This window comes from Anoplophora glabripennis, unplaced genomic scaffold (assembly GCF_000390285.2).
Source record: "Anoplophora glabripennis isolate ALB-LARVAE unplaced genomic scaffold, Agla_2.0 scaffold154, whole genome shotgun sequence".
Taxonomy (NCBI): domain Eukaryota; kingdom Metazoa; phylum Arthropoda; class Insecta; order Coleoptera; family Cerambycidae; genus Anoplophora; species Anoplophora glabripennis.
In genome coordinates this window covers 279008-293892 of record NW_019416346.1, presented here as the reverse complement: position 1 = coordinate 293892, position 14885 = coordinate 279008, and the positions used below count along the sequence as shown (strand labels likewise).

Below are 14885 nucleotides of genomic sequence, written 5' to 3'. Positions count from 1 at the left end.
ACCCAGTAAAACCATTTACGTGGGACACTGCGTAGATTGAATGCAGGTGTGGGAGGGCACGGTGAAGTGCGTCGGCGCATTTTGCGAAGTTAGCCGAGGCAACGTATTCTAGATGTTTCGTTTGTCTGAAGCTCGCGTCTTTTCCTTTTCTGTTCAGCAGTTCATACCTAACGTTTCGTTGTTTAGTTCAGCATTATTTGCCGCCATTTGCATTTTGCACATAGGTAAGTAACTGCATGTTGTAAATATACCTATGCATTACAGAGTACAATAGCGTTTATGTTTACAGCAAGAACGACGGTTTTTTAAGAGTTAGAGTATAAAAGTGTACTTAATTAAGCTTTTTACAACCAGTTGAAGCAAGTATGGAGTAATTACTAGGTAACAGATTGGAGACTTTCTAGTGAAACCGTGCAGATATTTTTAGGTAAGTGCAAATCCTGCTCTAATAATAAGACTTTTCGCCCTAAATTTATATTGTTAACTTTTTAACCCATCAGCTTCTAGTTATTTAAATTATCCGGAAAATCATTTGTAAAGATATTCATTTAATACATTAATTTTCCCAAGTGTTGTCATAAAAAAGTTGTCGCTTTTTATTATCTGAAAAACTACTTCATTTTGATTAAAAATTCGAATTTACTAAGTCAAAATTTGCCCGTTTTGTAATATTCCCAATACTTTAACATTTATGCATTTCACAAAAATTACCTTGTGTATAGTTTTAACTATTTTCTGTATAGCATTAAGCTTTGTTTGAGTTTGATTTATTTGGTTTTGTTTCATATAGTGTTTTTTTTTCAGATTAACTTGGACTTTGAAAGAACTTTCTCTAACAGCGATATTGGCATTTTGGAACAATTTGGAATAATCGAAATATCCAATGTAAATGTATTTATGTACATATGTAAATATAGGTATATAATTATATACCATAAATATATATTCTTATCACTATGAACATTTGGTTTAATCTATTTGATGTAAACATCTATTTCGTTAAAAACACTATTTGATTTCAAGGGAACTATTAGTAAACTTAAAGTTATTTCTTTTATTTTTTGTTGGGAATACATCATAAATTCGTACTGGGTCGGAAAGTCTTTGTATAGAATAATCGATTGGCTTATATCAATATTTTTTCTATTCAAATTAATACTTTCTGTAATTTAAAGAGAGCCAATAAAATATTATATCTGAACCATATAATTTTCTCGGATCAAGAAAACGAATATCATTTACATAAGATATCGGTATATTCACATTGAGTAAATTATCGAATTGAAGTGCTTGTTAAGATTTTCTCCATGTGAATAAATTATAATCAATGTGAGAACATGATTTTCTCAAAACAATAAGAGTGGAAATTATTTGAAATGATGCATTTAGTTTTAATTTGAACTATGGCGCTATTAAATGAAGAATATCTTTTGCTACAAACAAGAATATATATTTTTCATTTCAAATAAATATCTTCTTGCGGATATATGAGACTAGAAATTACTCAATACAAGCTGATTAGGTTCATTTCAAGTATTTACTTTTTTGTGTGTAGATAAACGACAGGAAAGGAAAATATCAAGATGAATGAAGGTCCCTTAAAAAAATGAAAAGTGGAAACGAGCATAGGCAGTTAGAGAAAATATTGTAAATATTATTAAATCGTTGAGAATTAGATCCATCCATATACGAAAAAAAAACAGAACTAAGAATCATAACTAAATGGAATTCAGTATATGTCTAATAGATCTGGAGTAAGGACTAGAAGCAAATTGAAATACCAGGTAGAAGAAGATATCCAAGAATTTAAGACAGCAGAGTGAAATAGAGAAATAAAAAAATTGAAAATAATGGAAAAAATTGTAGACTAAGAAAAACTCGCGTCATTATGAGAGAACAAGGACTAATCCACTTTGAAAGTGAGATAGTTTGAGTTCTAACGAAAAAATTTCTTACGAAATGTACAAAACCTTCACGAATGTTTACAAGCCATGCGACCACCGAGCTTAGGCAACCCAACATTGCACGATTGGCACTGGTAACGAAAATTCCCTAGGTCTTGGCGTCACCAATAATAATGACTCGTTCCCAATGAACAATGACAAACGGTTACGTCTACGCTCGAGAAAATTCGATCGCTGATTGGTTGAATAGTCTCTTGTGAAAAATTATACCAATCACAGCCGGTGAAACAGAACGTTGTGTTTCAATGTAACCTTGATCTTACTATTTTAATAATTTTAATTTTACCTAAATTTATTGTCCACTATGGAACAAATAAAATTGTTATTCCAAATAAATTACTGGTCACATGGCTTGCAAACATTTGTAAAGGCTCTGTATTGACTTAAAACAATAATAAACTATCAGTTTCTCTATAGATACCTAAAATATTTTTAATCCAAAAGCTATTAATCTCCGATTGTTTGCACTAATTTCAGAAACCTGAGCCAAAATGACTATGTCAACAGAACGCGCCAGATTGAAATCTTGCAGAATATTAATCCAGGTAGATCATTATGAACAAGAATTGAAATGAGAATACGAAGATTTTATAGGTACCTATATAGTCTTTATTAATCAAGAAATATGCAAACATTCTCCGCTTAGATATTTTAAGTTTATTTTTAAATTGATCACAATTTCGAATGATAAATTAATCCACGAATTTCTTGGAAATAAGTTTCCTCTTTCTTAAAAAGGTACGCTAATTAGTATATTAATAAACTTTACTCTTCTAACTATTGTAAAAGTATTTTTATATCTAATTCATAGTATCATCCCCCAGTTTTACAAATCGAAGTGTTTTATTTCATTGTGTCATATACGCTATTACTGTAACTTACATCCCTGCGATAGCCAAACAATTCTGTTTTCTCACTCCTATTTTAAGCCGCAGCACGATAACTTAAAAGAAACGGCTAAAGTTTGTCGCTGTCTACTCCGAAACTTTTTCAGGGCGTGGAGGTTCTCTGACTTTTTCCTTTATAGCTAGTTTAATGACCGTGAAGAAATAATAAGTATTATATTTTTCCAATTACGATACATTATCTCCAAACCAATATCTGTTTTAGGAGATGATGATACGGAATGACTTTAAGTTAATGGATATAAAAGTGAATTAAAAGAATGAAAACTTTTATAATTCAGATGAATATCAACTCAACAGCATAACAAAAAACATATGAATTATTTAAAAAGAGTATTTCGTTTTTAAGGGAATTTAAAATACAGCTTCATTATTTTTTCAAAATTGCAAATACAGGGTGGTCCGAATTTTATGCAGGAAACTTCGAGGATAGATAGATCTCTTTAAAATAGTAGGTGTTTGCCTTATAAACGTAGGTCCGGAACGGCCTCGTTTTAGAGATACAGGGTGTTGAAGTTGTTAAAAAAAATGATTTTTTGTTTATACCTCCGGAATCCATCAACCGATGTCAATATAATTTAGTACAGATAATGTATGATAGTAGGCCTTGTATTCCCTAAAATATGAGCTCTAAAGGTCCAACCAGTGGTGTACAACTGGACAGGGTCACCCCTTTTTTATTAAAAAAAACCTACGCCACTGTATTTTTTTCAAACTGTTGTACCTCATTTATATTCTAATACACAAAATACGTAAAAAAGGTAACTTGAATTTTTTCTCTAAAGTTCACCGTTCTCAAGTTATTCATACCAATACAATCCCCTTGTGGCAGACACTTCTAACCATAATATTACAAAAATATTTATGTTTATGCTTAAAAGTAAGTGCAATTTGTAAGCACATCAAAATTCTTTACACTCATCGCTTTCATCTTTTTGGTTTAAAACAATATTTGGAAAATCACGACAAAGGACTGAATGGCACAGAAATGATATTTTAAAAGCATTTAACGAAGATCTTTGCCTAAGTACACGAAGAACGTCTCGGCAACTTGGAGTGAGTAAATTGAAAATTTGAAAAGTTCTAAGTAAAGATGGCAGAAATCCGTACCATTTACAACCTGTGCAAAATTTACTTCCGGGAGATGCAGAGAGACGCCTGAATTTGTATCAGTAGTTGTTTGAATTCTTACCAGAAATACCTTGGACCGATGAGGCTACGTTCACAAGGGGTAGTGAATTTTCACAATCTGGATATTTGGTCACAAGAAAATCCTCATGAAATTCGAAGTCATTTCTAAACTTTCTAGAAAACCATTATTAGAGGATGTTCCATTAAATCTACGACAAAATAGCTGGATACAAATGGATGGTGCTCCTGCGCATTTTAGGAGAATAATGCAAGAATGGCTTAATGAAAATTATATGAGATGATGGATAGGTAGAAGACCANTACTGGAAGACGCTATTGACCCTGCCCTGACTGATATTATTGAAAATGTTCCAGAGTATGATGAAGATCATTTGATTTTTCAACAGGACTGTGCTCCTCCGCATTATGCGTTAATTGTCCGTCAGTATTTGGACCAACGTTTTGTACGGAATTGGATTGGGGGAAGAGGCAGCATTGAGTGGTCTCCACGGTCACCGGATTTATCGCCCTTTGATTTCTTTTTGTGGGGATACCTAAAAAGTAAAATCTATAAAACACAGTCAGCGTCGCTGGAAGATTTGCGTCAAAGAACATCGACGAATGCCATCGAATCACTCCGAAAATCAGAATGTGCGCGAACATTTCGAACAAAATCTTTATTCTTGTGTAGAAGCGGGCGGTCATCAGTTTGAACATTTAATCAACTAAGTAGTAAGTAATCAACTAAGTAGTAAGTAAGCAACTAAACATATTTTAAATTTTAAAATGTAAATTTTTATTATTTAGAGAATTGTAAGAGCGTTTTTCTACAATATTGATGTAGTTCCTGAAAATGGCTCTGATTCGTTTTTATTTGGCCACTCTGTATACTGTTTTACGGGAAGTTTTAACACTATTTTTGTAAAGTATTAATAACCAGTCATACGTTATTTCAGGGTCAATTAGGATGAAGAACATCTATCCAAGTTTCAGTACACGATCCTTTTTATGTATTTCAATAATTTATTATATGAATAAAATGTATTTTTAACTTAAAATGATTTGCCTAAATATTTAATTTAAAAGTTATTAATAATACTGTTGTAACATTATCTGAGATATAAAAATATGTGTGATAAAATATAGAAAACCATTTTTAATTTTCTCATCGCTGTTACATGATAACTATAAGTTAATTCAAAATCTTCCCCATTTTAATCTTTAATTACACTCGAAAAATTATATATTTAGAGAAAATTTTAAATTTGAATGTGCCCCTTTGCATCTCATGTTCTTTTTGCTACTTACAATTAGATATAAAGGATCTAAACAAACTTTATATAACTGCATATGATACAAATATTGACTAGGAATGTTATTAATTTTATCCCCTAACTTAATAGTCCGCTAGTGGTAGGTAATAAATTAAACATATCAACCCCCAGCCAATTTTATATCTGTTCCATATTTCGACGCTTTGCCACTCTCCCCCTGCATTAATTTAGTACCTGTGACCAAAACTCAACAGTTGAATTCGTTTATGTTTACTTGACAACGTAGACCTATTTAACTGCCTCCGAGCACGCTAGTTTAACGGTTCCCTTCTATTTTGTTGCAGCGAAACTGGACGGCGTAAAGACGTACATGAGGATGCGGAGGGTCCCGAACCACCTCCAGGTGAAGGTGATCAAGTGGTTCGATTACCTCTGGCTCACCCAAAAGTGTTCAGACGAAGAGAGAGCCGTATCGTGTCTTCCAGATAAGTTAAAGGCTGAAATTGCAATCAATGTGCATCTAGACACCCTCAAGAGGGTAGAAATCTTTCAAAACACTGAGGCTGGATTCCTATGTGAATTGGTGCTTAGATTAAGGCCGGTCCTGTTCTCGCCCGGGGATTACATTTGTAGGAAAGGTAAGGACTCCTGAATAAATCCAATGAACTGATTCAAAATATACAATGTTTTCTTTAGTATTATCGCTAGTTATTGCGAGTTTATTATTGAAATTACAAAAAAGTTTTTATTACAAAAGTTTTAGCTTTTTTATGAATTTTTTATAATACAGTATTAGAAAAAATTATTTGAATAATGGAAATCACTAAATTAAAGAAAAAACATTTTTTTTAAATGGAAGACACTATATGTATAGGTTCGGAAAATCCACATGGTACATCGGCCGTTACGTGAGAGCGTAAGTCATAGAAATCCGTGTGATAGAGAAGGATGGCTATAATGAAGGCGTCTCATAGTCACCGCCCTTTTCGCCCTTCCACAAATAAGATCCACTTCCACTTGTAATTTAGCAACCGGTGGTCATCTTTGTTTTCATCGTTTGCCTTTTCTTTAATAGATGTCACCACTTATCTTCCGACTCCGGTATTCCGATATGTTAATACAATCCGTTAACAGAGGGCAACACAACGCGTAATAAAGAAAACTTTTTACAGTAGCTAGTAGATACCTCTGTTTGTAAATCTAGTGACCTTGTTTCCTCCACTGAGAAGTTATTCAAATGTAGTATAGTGCTCAGCTGCATTTAAAGTTAATTTAGTTGTTATTTAAGTATACTTTGCCCTCTGTTAACGGATTGTATTAACATATCGGAATACCGGAGTCGGAATTGTATAAGTAGTGACATCTATTAAAGAAAAGGCAAACGACGAAAACAAAGATAACCACCCGTCGCTGAATTACAAGTGGAAGTGTATCTTATTTGTGGAAAGGCGAAACGGGCGGTGACTATGAGACGCCTTCATTATAGCCATCCTTCTNCCAGATCTAAACTCCCTGGACTTCTATGTTTGGGGTGACCTACTTGAAATGTTTACTATACTCCAATAGATACTAGACCACAACTAATGCAGCGAATAGAAGACAAGTGTAATGAATTAAAAGAAAACCACCACATGATCAATTCAATTAATTCCATTAATAGAAAATGTTAGAAATGTATCGATGTGGGTGGTTCGAATTTAAAACAATTGCTGTAAATACTTAACGTTAATTTTGTTTCTTATTTAGTTGTTGCTAGGTAAAATACATACATGTGTTTTTATTATTATTTTGATTTAAATTGTTCTTATTTGTAAAGATAATGCCTCCAGGGAAAACTAAAACACACCAGGAACACTACCTCACAAGTGATGTGGAAAGAATTTTGTTGATGTGCTTACAAATTGCGCTTACTTTTATGCATAAACATAAATATTTTTGTAATATTATGATTGAAGTGTCTGCCACAAGGGGATTGTATTTGTATGAACAACTTGAAAATGGTGAACCTTAGGGAAAAAAGTCAGGTCACATTTTTTACTTATGTAGTGCATTAGAATATAAATCCGTTACAATAACTTGTAAAAAATACAGTGGCGTAGGTTTTTTTTATAAAAAGGGGGTGACCCCTGTCCAGTTGTACACCACTGGTTAAACCTTTATAGCTCATATTTTAGGGAATGCAAGGCTTACTATCGTACAATATTTGTACCAAATTTTATTGAGATCGGTTAATGCATTCCTGAGATATAAACAAAAAATATATATTTTTTAATAACTTCAACACCCTGTATCTTAAAACGAGGCCGTTCCAGATCTATGTTTATAAGGCAAACTCCTATTATTTTAAAGAGATCTATCTGTCCTCGAAGTTTCCTGCATAAAATTCGGACCACCCTGTATATGTAAAAATCAATTCGATAGCTTTATTGCATTTTTATCAAGTCTATTTAAAAACTAATTTAATGACATCCATAAAGACACAGTTTGGAAAATATAGCAAAACTTATTGTCAATGGAACTGAAAAAAAAAACATTTAAAATTAATGACGCGTATACAGGATGATTCAGAACTTATCAAAATATATATATATATATATATTAGATGTACAAGGGACTCTTACAAATACGATATTGTAAAGAAAAAATAAAAAAAGGCAGTTCGAAAATGATTTAAAAATACACTTCTACACGGCACTGGAAACTGGTCCACTGTAAAACCTGACATCGCACAATCCGACTGGCACGAATTCGAATTCGAATGGCATATAGAATTCTAATAAAGAATAAAGCGCATTTCTTTCAGTGTACAAATATTGTCTTGCTTCACCATAAATTGAAAGGATATCCATCAACTCCGAGTTGCTATACACGCAAGCCATTTTTGAAATTAACTACTAAAAAACCTATTGTACACACTATCGCAACGACGATTGTAAATTCGGATTTCAGTATTCGGAGTCGCTGAGGCCACGTGGCTCTCCACGCGTATTGCAAATGACGCTAGAGAGATTAATTACAACTTCAACAATTTTTTTCTCCGAAACTAAGGATTTTACAAAAAATTTTTTACGATATTGACTCCATTTTCCATGCCGCATCTATTCCCAAATTTTTTTTTTGGATAAGTTGTGAATCACCCTGTGTAGGTTCCTAAATCCTAATCGAAAATATATTTAAACTCATCTTATTAAAATAATAGCAATTTGTACCTACAATTAGGAATTCAAAACAAGTCAAGAAAACCGGAAAAAATGAATCGATTGCAAATGAGAAATATTAAAAAGAATTTAGAAGGCACATTATTTAAAAATAAAATACGGGATATTTAGGAATAGCAAAGGCAGTTTAAAATTAAAAAGAACAATTTTCCATTGTAAGTTTTTCTAATATTTTGTAGCTCACGAGAAAGAGTAAAAGAGCTTTCTTATTTTGACTTGAATAAAAACATGCTACCTACAAAATTCCGAGTTAAATTAATCTATCACAGTGATTAGTGTAAGTGAAAGTTATTTCCTTTCAAAGCAAGTGATTCGAATGATTAAATTTTGAGCGAACGATCAAGTCAACAACACCCTGCTCTCTGGCACTTTAAATTTAAATCGAGATAGAGTAGGAACAACAAAGTAATTCTACTTCGTAACTAGTTCACTAAGTAAACAGTAGCCTTAATAAAACACTTTCAAGCATGGTGCGATAATGCCGCTCGATCTCTTTTTCCTTTAGTAGTATAAAAAAAAAAACAAGTTTGCACTCCGTATTAAGGCAATCAAATTTCAATTTCCATGAAAATCCTTCTAAACTGGAACTATGACAAAGAAAAATAGATCAAAATAGTATTTTTATTTAAGGGACCCAACATGCCTGGTTACTTATTGAAGGATGCTCATCATGGAGTATTAGAAACTGTAAGAAAAAAAATTTTAGTAAATAATAAAAGAATTGCTCAACGATGAATATTAATACTTTCAAGTTTTCAGATACATCAACAGATGATATTGGAATTTTTCTACACTTTCTAGAATCATAAAAATTGTAGCAAATAGCTTATATAATACACATTATATAACATGAGTTGGCAGATCCTCTCTCATATGTTAAGTATTAATAGTTTCCTGCGAATATCAGCCATCAAGTCTGTTCTTATTGTCAGATCATAATGTATGTAGACGCACGAATTACAGTTGGTGGCAGAGAGCTTCATATTAGCTTGATTTCCAAGTTCAATTACGCCGGTACACTTATTTTCTGGGCCTATGGATAAAATAACAGATCTTAGACCAGGAACTACAGCACCTATAATCTGCTTGTAGAGGAAATAGATACATAAACAGAAATATAGAATGCACCATCAAAAGGATACCAAAGGACAGGAAAAAAGCAACATCCCATCTACCCTTATACAAGAATATACTAACAAAATGTAAAGAGAAGATAGAGACAATTTTTCTCAAGATGAGCTGAAAGAACTATATACTCTACCGGAACTAGGTTGAGAGACATTGGCGACTCTACAGTGAGGCAACAGAAATCTAGAAGAATTGTGACAATTTCAGTGGGGACGAGGGTTTAGAATTACCTGGAATCATGGGACGAAATGACAGGAGCTAATGGTCATAAAGGTCATACATTGCAACTATAGTAATAAACAAAGACAGGAAATTTCACCCTTGTAAATGTCTTTCTCAACAGATCGAGCTTGCAATAACTTTGATTTAGTAAAGGGTTAGCAAAAACGAAACTTTAGACGTTCACACTAGATCCTAGACGAATTTTAAGAACAAAAGAAGTTCCAAAACAGGCCGTTGGAAAGTTCCTAACAACAGTAGCTGCTCACTACGAATACCAAAGTGTTTGAGTTTGTGCAGCAATTTCTTCATGGATGTTCTATCGAACGCTTTGGCAGAGTATAATAAATTATTCTACAGAAACCAATCGTAAACACAGAAATTTGTCACAAAAGATCTACCGGATATCGGGTCATTTTATTAGTTTAAATTAACATTCAATTAATTTTAAAAAATGTAGCATTGTAGCATAGTCTGGTACGTAGGTACCTGACAATCGCTAATAAGTTATTGGGCGATAATTTCCAATTTGTCATCTTTCTTAGAAATTAAAATGTCAGAAACTTTTTTCCAAATGGAAAGGAGGCAGTTTGCAAAGAAATAGTTTGCGATCAATCATCATCATATTCATATAAATACAAAGTTATTCGAAATAGAAAAAAATTTGGTGAAAATCTAGTGATTTATGAACGTTAAGTACAAGAAAATTAAAGGCAACATTTATGTATATTAACCAACTTTCTATCTGTACAATTTTTGAAATTACCATTCTGAGCATAATTTAGTGAATTAAACACATCATTAAAAAATTTGTTAAGATTCTACAAAATTTTCTATACCATATTTCTTCATAAATATATATTACAAGTGAAGCTGTCAGTAATAATATAATACAAGTAATCAGTACGATGAAAATTATGAAGAATACAAGACAAAACCATGAACTGTCAAATTATTATTACTTTTATCCAACACTTGTATATAATGATACCATAATTTCTTTGGTTTTAAAGGAATAATGTGGCCACAAGTCACTAGTGAGTTGTAAGTCATAAGTCACCAGTTATTTGAAATATTAAGTTACTTTTATTTATTATTAAGACGGAATTCTATTAAAGTGTTTGTATGGCACTCGTGTGTTACGTCATATAAGTCACTTGGGAAAATTAGCTAAACATTTCCCAGCGTGACTTATATGTACTGTAACACACTAGTACCATAAATAACTATTTGTAATAAATTTGCATGAGTGAAGGTTTTTAATTTTCATTAGGTACATGAACAATGTTTTATAATAAAATGTATGTAATAGAGATATAAAATAGTTAAAAACTTCAAAACCAGTGACACTTTAAATCTATCAAAATTACACATTCCTAGATTCTTATTTCATTCTTATTGTTTAAAAGTTATTTTTAATTGCTGAAATTTTAATTTCACATATTTTATGTATGTAAAAAAATGTAATTAAAATATATCATGTGAGAATTAAAAAAAACTTGTAGGTATTCAAACTTATTTTCAGAATGCTGATAATTCCATTACCTAATGTATTATTCCACTTGAGCAAAACTGTTACTTAATTTTGCTTTGATTGTTTTAAAATAACAATGAAATACAAGAAATTCTTGGCATTTTATTAAAGGCAAATTACGTTTAAAAACTATGTTATGGCAGAAAATAGTCGAGAAAAATTATAAAAGGCAAATATTTCCTTATAGGGATAATACTTTATTCACAAAGAATTTTGTTTTTAGTAATAACATAATAATTTCGTATATCTATTTGCCAAAACCATCATCACGAAAGTTTGAATACAATTATTTACTCAAAATAAAATTAACTATTTTTGTAGTCACTAAAACACTCACGTTGTTTTATATAAAACACAATTTGTAAAACAAGCAATTTATTGCGCTGAGTAATTACGCTAGCAGCAAACAACGTGAAGCCTTTTTATTAATAATAATCAATATTAATTAGAATTTTAAATTTATATACAATATGGATATTTTCACCAAATTTAGTGTACCCATATGTTCACGTATATATTTTTGTGAAGCACCTTTTATTATAAATTATATCTGTGTAATTATATTACTACCAATTCTCATTTGCCTCATATATGTTGCATTACAGCTAATAACAAATGTAAAGACTTTTCCAATACACAATAAAAACACCGATAAAACAACAAAATTTATTTGACAGTCTGAAGGAATAATTTCATTGTTTTCAAAGCCACCTTAGTTTCTTAGCATTAAATTAGAACAAAATAATTGTATTTTCTTATTTTCTTTTAGCTGTAATTTTGATTGTATTTATCGCACATTTTATTACCAGGTACACTGAAAAAAGGATTTATTTGGACTAAATAAATATCGTTTGCCATGAACTAATCCTAGTTTTGGATATTGCCTAGCATATATAGTGTGAAAAGTAACTAATAATAAGTTTATAGTTTTGTAATAAATCTTATTTGAATGTTAATTTATTTTTACTGTAATATTACATTTCGCCTATTTATTATTAATCTACATATTTTAAGATGTAGATGACATAAGATTATTAGAGATATATCTTAGCTTAATGTCAACTAACAGTTTTTCAGTGAAAATAAGTTATTTTAATATTAATAATTCAATGGTTTATAAATAGTGAATTGTTTTTTACACTAATATTGGACGTATTTTTTTCTTGATTAGTCTCAAAATTATGCACTTTCTCAAATTTAATTAAACTGATAATTAGATAACTTGTACTAAAAGGTACATAGTGTTGAGACTTACTAATAGAAAAGCACATACGAGTAGGTTAGTAGTACGATACTTTTATTCGAACATTTCATTTTTGCTAAAAATTAATTTTAATACTTAAATATATCGTTCAAAACTACTTGTCATAGTTGTAGACAGTTTAATGATTAAAAATAATTATCGGATTTTTAAATTGAGTTTTATTATAAATTTATGAAACTAGAACAGCAATACCATGTCCTTATCTAAAACTGACTTTTTGACTATTATTACTTGTTTGGCCCTAGTTTCCACAGTTTCTGCATCCATTTTAGTTAGGAGCAAACGGAACACAGCACTCTGTAACTATATGCACATGTTATATTATGAATATGATCTAAGAACAACAAGAAACACTACCTTTTGATATAGTCCATACTAGCCTACTGAACTACACAATAAGTACACTACAGGCACCTTGCACACATAGTCGCCATGATGGCAAAGATACGACTGTCAGGGGAGAACACAACTTGGTCACGTGATTGGAGTAATTTTTAAATATTTTTTAATATTGAACTGATAACAGTTTTAAACTATATAAAAATTTAACTTTTATAACCAACTGGTTCACATTTAAGAAATTATATAATTGGAATAATTTTCCTTTAATGTTTAATTGTAACGTTTGATAGACCAACAGAAAATAATATTTATTAAATAAAAACGAATATAAATTTGTATTAAAAATTTATTCTTTTAATTCGCCTAACAAATATTCTAAAATCATAAATGGTTATATTAAATCTAATTTGTTAATTATAAACAAACCTATTGTAAACTGTTTCTTTTTTTAATTCAAACAAATCAAATGACTTGTATTGAATGTAACTGGTTTATCTTAATATAACTAGCATAAATGTAAACTGACTGGATTCAAAACAACCGATTGCTTTAATAGAAAGTAATTGTTTTTTCAGGTATGAATTAATTCCTTATTAATAGTACTAATAAATGGTACCACGGTACCAATATGGTTCCATTTGAAAAAATTGAGTTTTACCCCAAAATCGATTACGATGAACTTTATTTGCTCATAAAAAACGCAATTTAGTATTTTTGACGGGATTTCGATTTTTCCAGCATTAGACGGGTCAATTGGAATAAATCGGAACCATCATGGCACACTTAAATGGAAAACTAAAAATTAAATTATAAAAAATTTTGACGTTTGAAATGTCACTTATGTGGTATCATTGGATTCAGAAAATTATGCAGATTTCAGAAATGTAATAATATACAGGGTATTCCATTTGAAAATCGAAAGTTGGTATCACTTCCGGCGAAACCGGAAGTGGAAAAAAATCATTTGTAGATCAAAAAATGCCGCTTATTATGTATATGGAATATCCCAAATTTCAATCAGTTACCTTTAAAACTAACGGAGATACGGGGAGTGTACCATGATCCTGTTACACCTGGTATGTACTTTTTTCCCAAAATAACTTCGGCAACCACCCCCTAAAATTGTTCGCACTTATTTACAAACACCCTGTATATTCACTTCTGAGTAAAATGATAGAAATAAGAAGGCTTTGTTCCTCGCACCTTTTTTTACGTAATACCGCAAAGTAGCCACAAAACCGTCAGTAACATAATAAATACATGTGTGCGTCACTTGGACACACCGCAATTTACTTTACTACAATACTTTGCCGCATATCTATAGTAGGCCTAAGCCGTCCAATTTGTTCGCCCACATATGGTTGAATAATATGAAATAGTGAGCTTTCTCATTTAAGAAATGTTTATACTGAAGCTGCGTCACCAGAATTCTGTATAATATTCGTTTACATAATGTTTTATAGAACTAATTAGCAGCTAAGTAAAAATATCCCCGTAACCGCTGCCATAACTTAAGATTTTAATTAAAATTATTTTTTTAGATTTACGAGGGAAATTTCCCGACGCTGATTCCGAAACAATCCGTAAGAAACTTTTAAGGGACTGCCAAGAAGATAAACACAGTTTGAAAAAAGCACAGCATTAGCATGTTTCTTTGGCTGCGGGATAACTTGCGCTTTAAACTTAAAGTTATTCCCTAACTCAATTAGGGTTGCGAGAAGTAAAAAGTTTTATCTAAACGCCTTAGTTGCACACCTTAACAGCTCTGACACAGTTTTGGTTTTATCCATTCATCTTGGGGCTGGCCCACCTCTTTAAACTTATACGCAACTTCAGCCATGCTTCACTTACCATTAAGACGTCATCCAACTTGTTACACAAATTCAGTAAAATTTATCATATACTC

General features: G+C 31.3%; 1 protein-coding gene and 1 long non-coding RNA gene across 2 annotated transcripts in view; both read left to right on the top strand.

The window, feature by feature from the left end:
* The first annotated feature begins 131 nt into the window (after window positions 1-131).
* Window positions 132-961, top strand: LOC111691410. Its single transcript, XR_002762941.1, has 3 exons — window positions 132-224; window positions 290-427; window positions 805-961. It is a non-coding gene; the product is annotated as an uncharacterized LOC111691410 (long non-coding RNA).
* Window positions 962-1888: 927 nt separating this feature from the next.
* Window positions 1889-14885, top strand: part of LOC108903760 (cyclic nucleotide-gated channel rod photoreceptor subunit alpha-like) — an 83978-nt gene continuing 70981 nt past the window's right edge. Inside the window, exons 1-2 of the mRNA XM_023454190.1 lie at window positions 1889-1919; window positions 5619-5912. Coding sequence (XP_023309958.1) covers window positions 1889-1919; window positions 5619-5912 — 325 coding nt within the window. The remainder of the gene's footprint in view (window positions 1920-5618; window positions 5913-14885) is intronic.